General features: G+C 51.3%; 1 protein-coding gene across 9 annotated transcripts in view; it reads left to right on the plus strand.

Annotated features, from left to right (window-relative positions):
• TTC7B (tetratricopeptide repeat domain 7B) overlaps positions 1–17,315 on the plus strand; it is a 183,338-nt gene that overhangs the window by 130,100 nt on the left and 35,923 nt on the right. For 3 of the 9 annotated variants that reach the window (XM_084883851.1, XM_084883849.1, XM_084883850.1), the window contains 2 exons: positions 445–561; positions 8,018–8,115. In XM_084883851.1, the coding sequence (XP_084739977.1) occupies positions 445–561; positions 8,018–8,115 (215 nt within the window). Of the gene's footprint in view, positions 1–444; positions 562–8,017; positions 8,116–11,685; positions 11,848–14,797; positions 14,849–17,315 lie in introns of all 9 variants that reach the window. The other 6 variants (XM_084883843.1, XM_084883844.1, XM_084883845.1 and 3 more) reach the window with 3 other exon arrangements.

A 17,315-nucleotide genomic window follows, 5' to 3' on the forward strand; every position in this document is an offset into this window, starting at 1 on the left:
GGGAGCTTCTGAGGCCGATCTGTCCACCTTCACACGATGAGGATCACTGTGGAAGGTTAATTGCAGATATTTATATCCACGGAGTCACATCTTCTGTGTCATTTTGTAGATAAATCTTAAGATTAGCTTTCAATGAATTTTTGTAGTTTTGCAGGTAAATTGGTTTTGTTCTGAAAAAGCATGCCCTTAATGAAATCCCCGTGTCCTCAATAAACTTAGCCACTCGAATGAATTTCGCCCGACCACACACATGGTCGTTGCCTGCCTTGGCCTCAGGGGTGAGGCTCAGACACAGCCCCACGCTGAGCCTCGAGTTCTGGAGCCCTTGTTGGGGTGAGGCCCTTGGACGCTCCCCGTTCCTGGGTGAGTGCAGTAGCTCCGAGTCCGAACCAGGCCACTCCCTCGGTGGTGAGCTGTGTCCTCGTCTCCCTGTCTCCCCCACAGACTGCTGTTCTCCAAAGTGAAGCTGGAGTCCCTGTGCCGGGGCCCGGACGAGGCGCTGCTCACCTGCAAGCACATGCTACAGATATGGAAATCCTGCTACAACCTGACCAACCCCAGGTAAGAGGCCAGCGCGGCCCGTTCTGTGTGGGTCCGACTGGCATTGAGCGGTGCCCCCCAGGTCCCTGACACAGCAGCTGGTAGCGGGGAGCCTCCCACGCTCTCTCTCTCTTTTTTTTTTTTTTTTTAAATATATTTTATTGATTTTGTACAGAGAGGAAGGGGGAGAGATAGAGAGTTAGAAACATCAATGAGAGAGAGTCATTGATCAGCTGCCTCTTGCACACCCCCTACTGGGGATGTGCCCGCAACCAAGGTACATGCCCCTGACCGGAATCGAACCTGGGACCTTTGAGTTCCCAAGCCAACCCTCTATCCATTGAGCCAAACCGGTTTCGGCCCACGCTCTCTCTTGAAGGGGGTTTTCTCCTGCTGACCAATGAGGCCATAGGTCATGGGTTTCTTTCTTTCTTTCTTTCTTTCTTTCTTTCTTTCTTTCTTTCTTTCTTTCTTTCTTTCTATCTATCTATCTATCTATCTATATATATATATATATAATTGATTTTTCACAGAGAGGAAGGAAGAGGGACAGAGAATCAGAAACCCTTATGAGAGAGAAACATCTATCAGCTGCCTCCTGCACACCTCCCACTGGGGATGTGCCTGCAACCAAGGTTCATGCCCTTGACCAGAATCGAACCCAGGACCCTTCAGTCCGCAGGCCTATGCTCTTTCCACTGAGCCAAACCGGTTTTGGCTCATGGGTTTCTTTTGCTTTTGCTGCCACAGTGGCCATTCGATTCAGCTCACAACTGATGACTCTCTGATGACTTATGGGGAGGCTAGTCTGTTATATATTCCAGATCGGATTCTTACAGGAACATTTAAAAGACCTGCACAGACAGCAGGCCGCGTCCTGCTAAGGAGAGTAGAACTTGCTGTGGGCATGGTAAAGTGCTATTTTCAAAAAGTTAACATCATGACTCAACTAGAAATTAAGCATGTGTCAAAGATTTTATTTCCTCACTAGCTAAAGAGGGAATCAGTAAAATGGTAAGGCTTGTTCCAAGGAGACTTTACAAAGAGATTCGCTGAAACGAATTTGCACAAATAAATGCAAAAACACTGTCCTGTAGGAGAGTGAAATATGTTGTTTGGGATCATCTTTTGTGCAAGGTGGAAATCGATTGTATCTGGACCAGGCGTGGTCAGTGGAGTCAGTCCTAGGGCCCCACCCCACAGAGGCAGACCATCTGGGGGCGTGCACTGTCCACACACACACACACCCCATAACCTGCTGTGGCCATTTTCAGGCCTGGGCAGTTTTTCTACTGCATGTTTAGGTTACGGAGTGCACCCTGCCTATCAAGCAGGCAATGTAACAAACAGGGATGTAACGATTCTAGTGAATTTTAACAACCGCTCCTACATTCAGAGTGTTTTTCAAGCTCGTAGCTAGATGCATGGCCAGCTCAGATTGTGCTCTTAAACTCAGGAGCCTAAAAACGCATGACTCAGATGGTAAATGTGTACTGAGAGTGTGGCATGCTCAGTCTGGCCCCCCCAGGAGGCCGGCCCGTGGCAGTGGCCGTGGCCGTGGCCCGTGGCAGTGGCCGTGGCCCATGGCAGGTGGCCGTGGTCCCCAGCTGCTTGCCTGGGGAGAGGAAGATGGGGTGGGCCGCAGGGAGCAGCAGAGAGTAGGCGGGGCTCCAGGTGAGATTCTGTTTTGCAAAAGCTCCTGCAGTTAAAAGACACGTCATGGCCGAAACCGGTTTGGCTCAGTGGTAGAGCGTCAGTCTGCGGACTGAAGGGTCCCAGGTTCGATTCCAGTCAGGGGCATGTGCATTGGTTGCGGGGTGTGCAGGAGGCAGCTGGTCGATGTTTCTCTCTCGTCGACGTTTCTGGCTCTCTATCTCTGTCCCTTCCTCCTCTCTGTAAAATATCAATAAAATATATTTAAAAAAAAAAAAAAAAAAAGACATGTCATGGTCAGGGCCCTGCTAACGGCATGGGTCCTTGGGAACTGACATTAACAGACACGCCCGCAGGCCCCTGGGTGTGCCGCAGAGGGGGCTCGTCCTGGAAAGCCACGCAGCCCCTCGCAGAGCTGGGGGTCAGGACTTAGAAAGAGTTCCCTTCGTAACCATAAACCCTCCTCTTGGTGAGAAGAGAGTGTCTTTCCTTTTGAGGGTATGTTCTGAAAATAAAGATCATTTTAACTTTTTAAATATTCTCCTTCTCCAAGTCTTTAAGCAGAAATAGAAAATGCTCATATTTGTGCTCCCTAAAGCTCCTCCCTCCTGGCCTATCAGAAGCAGCGGGTTTGGGGGAGACTCTGCCCCCAGCCCAGCCAGCAGGCGATCCCCCCAGGCCGCTGCTTCCTCCCGTGGCTGCACACGGTCCTCTGCCCGTGCCCCCTTCAGAAATGAGAAAATAAATCCATCAGCGAGCGCAGTGCCAGTTTTCCCTCGTTTCTCCACACTTCTCCCACCTCCCTACATTTCCTCCCACTTAGCAACCAAGAATATTGAATGTGAAGAGAGAGAAAAAAAATAGCAGAATTGGAGAGCTTTTTAAAAATGCTTAACCAAACGCCTGGGCTGTGTCCCTACTTCCTCTGTTTCCTGAGGGTCTTTGAGGGCTGGAGCTGGAGGAACCCTCACTTCAGGCGCAGCCCAGATGGGGATGAAGGTGGGTAGAGGGGGGGCCCATCACAGAACTGCACCCTCCAGCTGCTGCTCCCTCCAGCTGCTGCTCCCTCCAGCTACTCTCCCCTCCAGCTACTCCCAAAGCCTGAGGGAGGGGGTGGTAATCAGGCAGCCCCTTATTAAGGAGCTTCCTCTTTTTAAAAAAACCCTTTATTTATTTTCTCTGGGATTTAAATAAATGTTTCTCCTGTAGCCCTTACCGTTGTGCACATTTAGACGTGACCTGCCAAGGTCACGTCTCCCCACTCCCCGCGTGGTGGGGAGACGTGACCTTGGCAGGAGAACAGAGCATCGAGGGGAGGGCCGTGTCCTGACGGGGACGGCACACGTGCAATTCTCCCGTCAGCGCTGGTACAGCAGCCTTGAATCTACGGTGGGGTCACACGGGGTTTTAGAAAAGGGTGGAATCGCATGAGCAAGTGCGTGAGAAGTACCCCTGCTTCAAAACGGCAGCAACAGCAACAGAAACTGGGCAGCACGCAGCTGGGCGGGAGGCCGCTGGCTTCTACCTGGAGAAGGTCCACACTGACTTCCCGCTCGGGGCCCCTTTGGTTTGGAGCCTGATCGGAGGAGAGGGGGAGGGGAGGAATGAGGGGGAGGCAGGACTCTGCTCAACCTGCCAGGGCTCCAGCCCCTCCCGCTCCATCCTGGCGGGCACAGGCCTGCGGAGCACAGAGGACGCCACGGGCAGTAGCGGGGCCAGGCGAGAACAGACCCAGCTTCGTGTTCTCTGCGCGGCCCCCTTCTGCTCGAAGGAAGATCTCTCTGAGCTGCCACGGAACCGCACCGGAGACACTCGCAAAGAGCGTCCCGCCCTCCCGCCGCCGAGGACGTGTGTCTTGCTGTGGGCAGAGCGGTGGGTGTGCTCTCTGAGTGTCCCTCTGGCAAGGTGTCTGTGGTGGCAGAAGCCCGGACATGCTTCCCTAGGGGCTGCAGCTCCCCTTGCGTTTCGGATAGAAATCCGTCTCCTGTTCGGTCCTCATTCTCTTCGTCGTCTCTAAGGCCCCCTCTGCTTGTGCGTTTTCACCTGGCGACCCAGGACAGTGTGACCTCTGACCCACCTGGCCACCCAGGACAGTGTGACCTCTGGCCCACCTGGCCACCCAGTACAGTGTGACCTCTGGCCCACCAGAGCCCCAACCGAGGCCCAGCCGCCTCCCGGACCGCACAGGACAGCCTTCTCCTAGGCAGGCGGCTCCCTGCGGTGCCCGGCCTGTGCCTTAGCCTGGCAGGATCGCCGCTGTCCTTTCCACGCGTGGAAGATGGCATCGGAGCGGAGCAAGCTTACATAACTCGCCCGAGTCCTCCAGGGGAAGCAGAGTGAAACCCAGGCCTAACACTAAAGCTCCCTCCACCACGTGCTCTGCCTCTCTGCGTGGCCAACCAGCTTCCTTGTTAAAATACGTTTCTATTGTTTTTTTGGTTTTTTTTTTAGAGAGAGAGAGAGAGGAAGGGAGTGGGAGAGAACCTGCAACCTGGGCCTGTGCCCGACCGGGAATTGGCCCCTTCTTCCACATTCTCGTCCATCACAACATGCAGAGTGGAAACCAAGCGTCTCCATGTTGAATAGTTATGCGTATATTCTGTTTTCAAAAGGAACTAGGGAACGTAGCCAAATACAGTTCCTCGGCTGGTGGAGAGGAAATACACGCTGTGTCATTGTCAGTGGGTGAAGTTCACGGTTAAGATTTTGGCCTCAGTTGGGGTTTCTATCATTTGCAGTTGGAGGTCCTTCACCCGCCTTCCCCGCCCGCCCCTTGCACCAGACGGCTGGGAATTCTCCACAAACCAGCCACCCACACGGCCCTCAGAGGGTGTTTGTAGGTGTATCTAATGGCGCCTCGATGTGCCTCGCAGCTCTCCCTCCTCCAACTCCTCCATCTGATGGGGACGTCTCTGCGGCACAGGAGGCGGCCTTGCCCGACGTCACCTACTTGCTAGGACAGATGTAGGGATAGATGCCCGCTGAGTCCCAGGACCCGGCATCACACGTGGCAGCCAGCCCTGTGCTCCGGGACGTGGTGAGAGGGAGAGCCTGCAGGATTGTGGCCGAAACGGACATGTCTGACCCACTGTCTCGGGTTTGGTCCATGGAAGCCCAGGCATACCCTCCTTTCCAATGCCAACAGCTCAGGGCGAGTCCCGGGATCCCCAAGGTGATGGAAAATGCACTCCATTTTGAGATAACATCTTCTGAAAAACTCCTACGTGGGGAGCCATTGCAATATTCACGTTCTTGTAATGTTTTTAGTAATGTTTACATTAAAAACACAGGGACCCGTGCTAGAAATATTCAGTCAGTAATGTGTCCAGTGAAAATGTGCGTGTACGTTGATGTTATCCGCTGCTCAAAGACATGTATTGTTTCTTGGTGGTGGAAATAACTGGTAGGACAGTTTCCGGAAAACACATAACTGGTGACGTAGAACGTCCAGCTGCCTGGTCCTCTGTCCTGAATGAAGCAGGTTTCCTCCTGTTTCCGTTGGATTTCTCTAGCTCCATCCCTGAGCGCGGAAACGGCAGCCTGCAAGCCATATTAAGTCTCAGACCAAACCTTGTTTGTGCCACTTTTCACCACAGCTGCAGTGAGGAAGGAAATTGTGTTCCTTTGTTGTGGAATTTGAACTTCTTAACAAAAAAAAATACCACCCTTAGCCCCCAGATGGATAACAAATGGACAAAGGAATGTATTAAAGACTCACAATTCAAGAGGCAAATCAGCTTGTTTTTGGAGGTTCTTGGATGGAATATCATGAGAGGAAAAAAAAAGACTATTGTTTTTGCTGATAGGCTTCTCAGAATTTTAAAGAACAACAACAAAAACAGGGGTCTGTATAGCGGAGTCTGTATAGCGGAGGTGTCCTTCCAGTTACGCCTGAGGGGGTCCCTTGCAGGAGAAAGCTGGAGAGGGGATTCGTGCAGGAAGCGGCCACCGACCCTGCTGTGCTCCTCCTGACCCTGCCTCCCCCCACCCCCACAGCCACTTCTCCAGCTCAGGAACACTGGGCGGGCGGCGGCTCCAGCCCTCCCCAGGACCCGCTCACTGTGTGACCGCACGCCGCCTCCTCTTCATGTGCCAGACGGGTATCGAACACCCAATTTATCTTGAAGGCTCACTCTGGGAAACAAACGAGGCCCTGGCTGTGATTCCTCTTTGAAGAGTAGGGGCCAGGGGTCCTCGAATACAGCTACAAGTTAGAACCTTCTGGGGAGCTTTGAAAAGTGTTGACTACCCCAGAAGTTCTGATTTTGTGTTCTGGAGTGGTCCCTGGGCGTGAGCGGTTTTAGAAGTGCCCGGTGACGTCCCTGTGCAGCGAGGGCTAAGATGCACTGGCGCCGAGTGGACACATGAGGAGGGCGTGTACGGGCATGATGATCTATGGACTCGCAATGCCAGCCAGTTTCCCCAGTAAGGTAGATGGGGCCCTGGGCTTGTAGCTCTCATTTTTATATTTTATAACTAGAGGCCAGTGCACGAAATCTGTGCACGGAGGGGAGGAGGGTGTCCCTCAGCCCAGCCTGCATCCTCTCCAATCTGGGACTCCTCGAGGAATGTCCAACTGCACAGTTAGGCCCAATCCCAGTAGGATGGGGCCTAAACAAGAAGTCGGACATCCCTCTCACAATCCAGGACTGCTGGCTCCCAACTGCTTGCCTGCCTGCCTTCCTGATTTTCCCTAACCATTTCTGCCTGCCAGCCTGATCACCCCCTAACCACTTCCCTACCAGCCTGATTGATGCCTAACTGCTCCCCTGCCAGCCTGATTGCCCCTAACTGCCCTCCTTTGCAGGCCTGATCACCCCTAACTGCCCTCCCCTGCAAGGTTGATCACCCCCAACTGCCCTCCCTTGCAGACCTGGTCCCTCCCAACTGCCCTCCCCTGCTGGCCTGATCACCCACAACTGCTGCCCTCCTCTGCTGGCCATCTTGTGGTGGCCATCTTGTGTCCACACGGGGTCAGCCATCTTTGACCAGATAGGGGCAGCCATCTTGTGTGTTGGAGTGAGGTCAATTTGCATATTACTCTTTTATTAGACAGGATAGAGGCCTGGTACATGGGTGGGAGCTAGCTGGTTTGCCCTGAAGGGTGTCCTGGATCAGAGTGGGACGTGTGGTGGCCTGGGCGAGGGGCCTGTGGTGGTTTGCAGGTCAGCCATGCCCCCAGTGACCCAAGCAGAGGCCCTAGTATCTGGGATTTATTTATCTTCTATAATTAAAACTTTGTAGCCTTGAGCAGAGGCCAGGGCATGGGGGAGAGTGGGGGGGGGCGGGTAGGAAGCTTGGCTTTCTCCATTGCCAGGGAAACCTACGCCTCCTGCTCTCTCCAGCTCCATGGCTGCCACCATTTTTTATTAGGATTTTTTAATCTTCTATAATTGAAACTTTGTAGCCTTGAGTGGAGGCCAGGGCCAGCCCCAGCCAGGAAGCAGGTGCTCTGTGATAGATGAAAAGGTGCTGAACAGCAGCAGAAACACACCCAACATCAAAAGCTGCTTTGCGCCGAAACCGGTTTGGCTCAGTGGATAGAGCATCAGCCTGGGGACTGAAAGGTCCCAGGTTCAATTCCGGTCAAGGGCATGTACCTTGGTTGCGGGCACATCCCCGGTGGGGGGTGTGCAGGAGGCGGCTGATCAATGTTTCTCATTGATGTTTCTAATTCTCTATTCCTCTCTCTTCCTCTCTGTAAAAAAATCAATAAAAAATATATTTAAAAAAAAAAACTGCTTTGCAGGAGTCCGTATTGGTGGAATCTGTTTCCTCCCGCCCACCCTTCAAATGACTGACATCCCTCACCGTTGTGTTGCAGTGACTCGGGACGAGGGAGCAGCCTCTTGGACAGAACCATTGCAGACAGGCGGCAGCTCAACACAATCACTTTGCCAGACTTCAGCGACCCGGAGACAGGTGAGAGCAAAGAGCCGGCGGGGATGGAGTGGTGTCGGCTCCCAGTGCGAGGCCTGGGTCCCGAGTGACGGGGATGCTGACGGCCGCTGGGGTTGGGAACACAACTCACGCAAGTCGGTTAAACTCTCAGCCGAGGTGCATTTTGCCCATGTCCTTTCCAAGTGTGTGCACAGCGGAGAAGTCATGTTACATGGCCAGCACGTCGCTGAGGTCTTTCTATTTCTCCTCTTTGCTCTTAGAGCCTAAAATTCAAAACCAAAATTAGGTTGTTCCCGTCTCCACCAGCTTCCCCTCTGCTTTCCCGGTTCTCCCTCTCGCTTTAGATTGCAGACCTTGCTGGAACCCAGGTTTTGATTCCTAATCAGTTGCACATGTGAACACACGGACATCCAGCACAGAGCCTGTAAGGAGGCAGGGGGCTGAGCTCTGATTCCACCGCCCCACTCGGCAGCCTACAGCACTCGCCGCCGCTGAGAGGTGTCTGTGCCTCCCTCTCCTGGCCTTGCCCCATCCCCCTAGGCACAGAGGAATACACAGTCCCCTGTCATTCCAGCGCTCCCAACAAGCAATTCTAATGGTAATTGCGGCAGTTCAGGGGCAGTTTGGAGGACTGACAGACCCACAACATACACGGAAGTTCCCTCCGCTTTGAGCCTCAAGGAGTTCCAGTGAGTCCCTCGGAGCCTGGCTCTGCAGCTGCTCCGCTGCCCCGGGGCCTGCGGGAGGCCAGTCCCGGCTGGGTGTGCCTGCTCTTCATGGGCTGGCTTTGAGAGAAGCCTGGGCCTGAGTGAGTTTAGAAGTGTCCGGCGATGTCCCTGCCCGGTGAGGGCTAAGACTCACTGGACACCTGAGCAAGCCCCCCGAGGGGAAGCGAGGGAGCAGGCGTGGCGCACGCACAGCCAGCTCCTGCAGGCTCTCCTCCGTCAGGGTGGGAGGGATAGGGCCTCTGGCAGCCAGCTGAGGTACCCACCCAAGCCCCATATTGCAGGGGCCTGAGGCTGCTTCCCTGAGCTAGGCTTCCTATTACCAGCGTGGGAAGTCCCATCCCAGGGCCCCAGGTCAGAAGGACACCGGGCCTTGGGAGCATCCTGAATTGCCCTAGCGCAGCTTAACGCTTAACATCCCGCAGCCACACGCAGACTGACAAGCCGCACTCCACCTCCCCCTGGCCCGGCCCGGCCCGGCCCAGGCTGATCTGCAGGCCTTTCTGGGGGAGGCTACAAACCAGGCAGAGACTCTGACTCAGACTGGTCCAGTCCTGCTAACGGGGACTCGAACCCCTCGTTCTAGAATTGGAAGGTCGGCTCTCAGGACCAGGCTGTCTTCCCCTCCCCCAGGAGCCTGTGAGGACAGTCGTACTCAGACCCCTTTACCTCCGGGGCCTCGCTGCTCTGCTGAACCCCTGGCTTCAAGGGCACTGGCACCCGCCACAAGCAGAGCCACACCCGTTGGCATCGGCCAGGGCACGTGGCCGGTGGACGTGTGAACCCCCGCCTCCCTGCCCGTCGATTCCGCCGCCCACGCACTCTGCTCCTCGTGAAGCCACGGGCACGCTTCCAGCCCTTATTTTCTGTTCCAGAACTAAAGTTTACTTCCTATTTTTTTATCTTCTCCTGTGGAAACTATTCAGACACACCAAGCTGCAATATAATATAATGAATCCCCACGTGTCTGCTGCCAGCCTTCAAGAACTAGTGTTCGTTTTCCAGCCATCTCTCCCACCCCACACTTGGGTTTTGGAGTATTTTAAAGCAAATCTCAGACATCATATTTCACCTGTTAAAATGTCAGTGTAGATGGTGAAGATAAGAACCTTTAAAAAATATTGCACAACACCATAACTATACACCTAGGTCATTACACAGTGCAGGCTTGGGGAGTGGTTAATTGCTGAGAGTACAGGTCTCCACCTCTGAAACTGTCCATACACAGATCTGTGGAGTCGCATTAGGGGAAACCATGTCTCGGAGCTTTGGCCTGGCTGTGGGTTTTATGAAACGGATGTGGCAAATTGAAAAGCCCTCCCCCTTAAAGAACACGATTACCCAGCTAGCGTCACCTCTGGCCCTCCCGCCCCTCCTCCGTCATCCAATGGTTCCAGCCATGGAGAAAGGAATCCAGTGGGGTGACAGCGATAACTCTGAAGCTGCGAATCGCTGTCTTTTCTTTGGAACAAATCGGTAGTTCCTTAAATAGAGGGTGAAAAAAAAAGGGTTTTCTTCCCATGGCCTCCAAAATAGGATGCAGAGTAAGGGGCTTTGTCTTTAATCTCACCCAACACCTCCCTAAGCAAAACCATTCCTTTAACTTGTGAGCTGTCGCTGTGGTGTTCTCCCCACCGCTGGGTCTCTCCGGCCGAAAGGCAGGCAGGGGACGGCCCTCGCTTCCTCCCCCAGTGCCCAGCGCACAGCCCCCGGGCCAGCCGAGAGAGCTAGCGCTCCACCGCCCCGGGCTGGGACCTGGCACGTCCTGTCCCTCAGTGTCCGCACCTGGGAAACATAAATACACCAGTCAGACCTCATTTCTGGGACGTCTCCCAGCCCATCTCAAACAGTTCGGTTCTCCACCAAGTTGCTCACAGAAAACACGTATGGGTTGTTGAACCAAACTTCCGTTTTCAAACGGACGACCCTTTCAGGCTGACACCCTAGCATCACAAAAAAGCGTCTCTCGGCAACAAAGGAGAGGATGCCTTTGTGGTCGGTGGAATCAGTGATGAGCACAATTTGAAAACAGACAAAGGCCATCCAGAGTGCTAACGTTGCTAAGAGTGTGAAAGGAACTGATCACAGGCAGCTGAAGAGGTAGGAACACCGCTGCTGATTGGATGAATGAGAACAGTTAGTCGCTGACTGCACTTCGGAGTCAGTGAACAAGCAAAGATGCTGCAGGCCGACCTGAAGGACACCCCTGGCGTGAGGCTAGGAGTGGGTGGTTTGGTAAAGTTTAGAAAAGAAGTGCTTGTTTATAGATTAAACAGTACATGAGACAGGTGCTGGGTATAAGGAAAGGTAAAACGGAATCATCTGGAGGTCTGGGACGGATTAATTCCGTTCACATTGTTTCTAATGGGGGGGAAGGATTCGGTTTTTGAACACATGGCCTTCCGGAACGCATCGAGTCTGAGAACCGAGGGTCCACCGTACACTCTGAGTAAGTGCTTCTCATAGAAAGCAAACCTAGAAAGCGTCAAGTCCTCGCCCTTTTCGACGGAAAGACCAATGGTTTCCCCCAGAATGCCGTGGGGGTTGTAGGGTACAGACATGTTCTTCTCGGTGGGTCTGTGGCTGAATCGGTGCCCAGGCAAACCTGAGTTGTGTGGACTCCATGCTGTCGCTACAGAGCAATTAAACAACCAACGGGAAACAGATTTGTTTTCTTCAAAAAAAAAAAAAAAAAAAAAAAACCACTTGTATCCTGTTGTCAAGTAGAGGAATGATTGTGTATGACATGACCTTGTTTTCTTTGCAGCTTATGTGAGTATATTAAAAGCTAGTTTTATTTTTTCTTTGTGTTTCTAAAGTTTTTGTTTTGCTTTCATCCTTCTTTTTTTTCTCTTCCACTTTTTAGTGTCAGATTCCTCCTCCTCCTCTTCTCTTTCAAGAACCGAGTCTCCTCTCCACCTGTTTGTGTCTTCTCATCTCCATTCTCATCCCAAACCCGATATCTTTGTGTGGCCCCCAGCAGCTCACTCATCCCATGGCCCAGGCCCCCGCCAGGAGCCCTCTCGGTGTAAACATGGTTTTCCTTTCTTGGTAGATCCGCTTCATTTGCCTGATGTTTCACTTTCTGATAATCTTCCTAACTGATAAGCTGGATGGGAAACTCCATCAAATTGATCTGAGAGAAAAAAATCTTACTAATTTGAAGATCCAAAAGGCCATTTGGGGCAGGAGGGGTATTGGTGCCCAGCTTCCAGCCTTCTCTGTGAAAAGTAAAGAAACCTGTTTTTTGAGTAGAAGAAACAGAAGCTTTTCTAGGTACTTTCTGTGCTTTCCTGGCATTGATAGAAAGGCATTAAAATTGCAAGGTTTTTTTTTTTGGTCTTTTTTTTAAAGGCAAATTAGAACAATTGGCAGGTAATTTAGTCTACATATCTCTGGTTTTCCAATTTAGAAATTAATTCAACAAGTATGTAAAAATCAAGCTAGCTCTCTAAAGATAACGGTCCTGTGCCCTTTAAGTATGCGGTTCTCGAACTTTCCTGAGCGTTAAGGTCACACGAAAAGCTTTGAAAGCTGTGGATTAGATCCTCGGCCCCCCCAGAGTCTGTAGTCCAGTGGGCCTGAGGGGGGGGGGGGCAGGAAGCCCCATTTATAAGATACCCCGTATAATTCCAGAGCCCGTGGCTTCTGCACAGCATTTTGAAAAGCAATGCTAGAAATCATTTTCCATTTGCAGGAAAGGGAAATGTAGGGTTTATGTTGTGAAAATACTCAGGAAAAAAATTGAGCAGCATTTTAATCTAATCTTGCTTTTAGATAATACTGAAAATTTCAAGGCTGTTTAGGGGGTCTGGGACCCTGTCAATGAAAAGAAAAAGCCTGAATTAAATGGAATGCTGGCTGGTAAAGGCTTAAAATGGGACCTAAATACGAGGGGATCCACCCTTTTTTTCTTAGACTCATTAATTTAATGTTCACCAGAAAAATTAATCTCCATATCCATGATTTATAAGGGCTCATCTTTGTTCCAAATAAGCAGTTATATGCTGACAAAAGCTCATGAGGGGAACTATTGCCAGAGAAAACTACTTTCTCTAATGTGCTCATCTTTTAGATGGCTAACCTGCTTTGTTCACACACACACACACACACACACACACACACACAGAGCCAGGACAAAAACAGGCTATCATCTAAAATAAGTCATCCAGACCTTACCTGTCTGCATACTCGGTGCTCTGAAACTTGCTTGAATGACAATCCCAGTTTCATGAACTGGAAGATGGAAATAATGCTATCCTATATAATAAAAGGCTAATAAGCAAATCAAGCCAACGGCCAATCGTTATGGCACACACTGACCACCAGGGGGCAGATGCTCAACACAGGACCTGCCCCCTGGTGGTCAGTGCACTCCCAGAGGGGGAGCATCGCTCAGCCAGAAGCCAGGCAAATGAGCACAGTATCGGAGGTGGTGGGCAGTCCCTCCCGCCTCCATGGCAGCCCTAAGGACCCCTCGGGGGATGTCCACCTGCCAGCCTAGTCCTGCTCCCCACCCCCCGAGGGGTCCCCGATGCGAGAGAGCGCAGCTGGGCTGAGGGACACCCCCTCCCCCAGTGCACACATGTCATGCACCAGGCCTGTAGCGAACTACAAACTGTTTATGTTGTTTTTAATCCCTTTCTTAAAAATAGATTTTTCCCCCTCAAAACAATGCCAAGCGGCAATTGCCAACTTCATTTTTTTCCCCACAAAAGCTGTTTTTTGTATTGACTGTTGCCCAGTTTTTTTTGGTCATAAAACGGGATCTCACTGTTCTAGAATCCCTCAGCAATGTTCCCATGCCCGTCCACTCATTCGCACAACATGCCCTCCGACCTCCGTTCCCTGCCAGTGTGTATCACACTGCATCCCGGGGACCCTGTGTTCCAGTAAACCCGGACAATTGAAGTCCTGGCTCTTGTGAGGCACATTAGAGCGGATCAGCTAGTGAAATGCTGGCTGAGGGGCGCCCACTGGGCTTTCTGCTGAACGTCTACAACCCAAACGGTGCTCAGTTGTTCGTCTCTGAGCCTGTGAGTCATCTCCCCCACCCCCACCTTCAGGGAGCACCTGGCCAGTGACCAGGTTTTTTGTGTGTGTGTGTGTGTGTTTTTTAAATATATTTTACTGATTTTTTACAGAGAGGAAGGGAGAGGGATAGAGAGTTAGAAACATCGATGAGAGAGAACCATTGATCAGCTGCCTTCTGCACACCCCCTACTGGGGATGTGCCTGCAACCAAGGTACATGCCCTTGACCGGAATCGAACCTGGGACCTTTCAGTTCGCAAGCCGACGTTCTATCCACTGAGCCAAACCGGTTTTGGCAGTAACCAGGTGTTTTAACTAAGACTGACTCGCCCAGGAACCTTCCCCGCCCCCTGGATGCAACGTGTAGTTAGAGACGGAGAAGCATACCATACGTCGGTGGTTAAGTGTAGGATTTCCCGATTAAAGTTGTTATGAACTTGAATCCCAAGTCTAGGGACAGACAGCAACAACCTGACGTTTTATTAATTTCTCCCTCCAATCCTTTGACTTCATAGAGATGAAAACTGGCCAAACCTTACAAAACTCTTGGAATCACAGTCAGGGTTCATGTGCGGAACGATCTGAAAACCGCTTGTTTGATTATTTTTCCCTTCCCTCTGGAATTTCCTGCCCTGGAAACAAAACACAGCACACGAACTGGTCAGCTCGCCTGCACCCGGAGCGCTGAGACGCAGAGGGGAATGCCCAGTTGGCCTTTGTTTTTAAAAAAAAAAAAAAAAAAAAAAAAAAAAAAAAAAAAAAAAAAAAAAATCATTGTTAGTGGAAAACTCTGTGTCATTCTCGAGTCAAAATCCGATTCCAGACAGCCAGGCTTACAGTTGGAAGGTTATTAGAACTCTATTTGCTTTTTGTAGCCTTAATTTTGATTTCTTTCAAATGTTTTGTTTCTTGGTTTTAATTTTTGGTTTGATTTGTTGTTCCAAGGCAACTCTCCAGAAGTATACTTTCATGGTTTTCCCTCCCTTTTTTCAGTTAGTAAGTAGTCCGCCGGTCTGCTCACCTTCCCCAGGGCTCAGAGTCACGCTTCCCTCCCTCACGGAATGTGTGTGGTGGTTGCTGGCGGCTGGTTGTGGGAGATGGTGTGGACATTCAGCTGCCACCCGCTTGCCCACTCGCCTCCCCCACCCCCACCCCCACCCCCACCCCTCCGGGGCTCATCTCTCCTGAGGGGCTAATGCTTCCGCCACCGCGTGGATTGACACTCTGAGGAGGCAGTACTTGCCTGGAAAGGACCACAGAAGAAGGCCTAGCAGGGAAAGTGTCCAGTAAGGCTGTGAGCGGAGGGTCAGAAGCCCCCCCTGTGCTGATCGGAAGTGGGACACCCGGTGGCCCAGGTGCGGGCCATCTGTAAATTCTGGGTAGAGGGAACCAATAGGATCTCGACCTTCCTTTCCAGTTCAGCCATTATTGCAGCATAGAAAAGCAGTTCTAATCATTCATTTCCCTAAAATAAGCTAAACAGACATCATCAAATGTAAACTACACCTGCCAACATTTAAAGGAGACAAAACAATTCCCCGTATCTAGAACTAGTGCTTCAGGTGGTATTATTCTTTAAGGCCCTAGTAGATGAGCGCATTTTCCAAAGGCTGTTTCTTAGACACTGATTCTGCCTGGCCAAATGTTTTTAGAGACTCACAGTTCACATGAGCACACTTTAACTGAGAAGTCTGCAGTTAAAAAAAAATGCAAGTCTCTCTGAGCTCTGGCCCAGTGCGTCCAACCCGATTTCACCGTTTTCCCGCCCTGTGGAACCGCTGTTCCAGGCACCGCGTCTTGGAAATGCTAAGGTGCATGATGACCCGGTGCGTGTGAGATCTGAGCCCCTCCTGCCTGTGGCCAGCGCACCCCTCCGGGAGATGATCTTGCTCGACCTACACGTGATTTCATTTTGCCTTTGAAAGTCCATAAGCGAAAACAAGCGTTTGCTATCATCCTCACATTAGGATTCTTCAGAAAGAAAAAGGTTTCACGCCAGGCTCCTGGGATACATGAAAAAGGCTTGATTTTTAGAAAGTCAGGCGACAGGAGACCTTCAGGCAGCCCCTGCGAGTTACGGTGGGGCTTCGTGGGGGGAGGGGGTGACATATTTATCCCAGGGACTCGGATTTTCTACGTTCCCTAGAAGCAGCCCAGCTCTCAAAGGTCAGGAAGCCGGGTTCGAGGGCAGGTCTGCAGAGGGACCCAGACAACTCTGTCTCCCTGGGCCCTAGATTCCTCCTCTGGAAATGGCCGTTTGCTGAATCTCCCTTTCAAATATGTAAGGCACATGTGTCAAACACAAGGCCCGTGGGCCAAATCCAGCCCGCCAGGCCTTGCAATGTGGCCCGCACCGCGCTGTCATCACTGCACTCCGCTGTCAGTTTATGACATTGTCAGTTTATGACTGTTCAGTAAACCATTCGGCCCGCGATTTAGGCTGGATTTTAGATTTTGGCCCCTTCTCTGATTGAGTTCGACACCCCTAATGTAAGGTGACCAGACGTCCCGCTTTTGGCGGGACAGTCCCGATTTTTTTGTCCCACTTCCCGTGGCATTTTAAAATGTCCCGATTTTTTAAAAAATCTGGACTTTTTTAAAGCGCTGCGGGACAAATAGTAAAGAATCGGGACTGTCCCGCCAAAAGCGGGACATCTGGTCACCTTATTTTATGGTTTTCGGGTCCAGGCCCCAGCCAGGCGCCCTTCCCCCAAGTCACAGGGCTGCCCACGCTGCCCCTGCCGTCCCTCCTGAGACCTCTGGGCCCTCGGCGCCCCCACCGGCGAGGATGCTTGGAAGCATCATTTTGGAGAAAAATGTGTGCTGACGTTTTATTCTCCTCTCCAATGGCGAGCTAAAATCAAGAATGCCGCCTTGGGCCCTCAGCTCCTGGGCTCTGTTTTTCATATATCACAGATTCCGGCGACATCACCAGGAGGAGAGGATAAACGGGTTAATGAAAACACACACCCTCGGGTGAAATAGGTTGAGAAATGAAAATTAAAGATAGTAGATTTTTATCCCTTTGTTATGGCTAGCATTTTATTACTGACTTGGAATTTTCTAACATTCAGAAAGCATATCACGCACGATCAGGAGGTAACTGGTCAGGTGGTATGTTTCACCCTCTGCTCCTGCCTAATAGAATAAAGTCACTTTTTTAAAATCCTGTCTATGAAAAACTTACTCTATGGCTGACCCCACTGCATTTGAGGGGTGTCCATCTTAAAAGTTCAGCCTTAATGATTCAAATATAAATATTTTCCTGCTAATTGGATTAAATTAAAGTCTCCTTCGTTAGTCCCATGGTGTCTTTCTTTAAACAAGATTGGATGGGGCTTTGGGAGACTGACAAGCCGGTAAATAAATGGTAGGAGTTGAGGAGTACGTGTCCAGTAATCAGAGGGTCCCCAAACCTGGGAGGCTGTTCCTGTCCGCTGCATTCAGAGACGGGCACGCCTTC

This window comes from Pipistrellus hanaki (assembly GCF_964339955.1).
Source record: "Pipistrellus hanaki genome assembly, chromosome: 1".
Taxonomy (NCBI): Eukaryota; Metazoa; Chordata; class Mammalia; order Chiroptera; family Vespertilionidae; genus Pipistrellus; species Pipistrellus hanaki.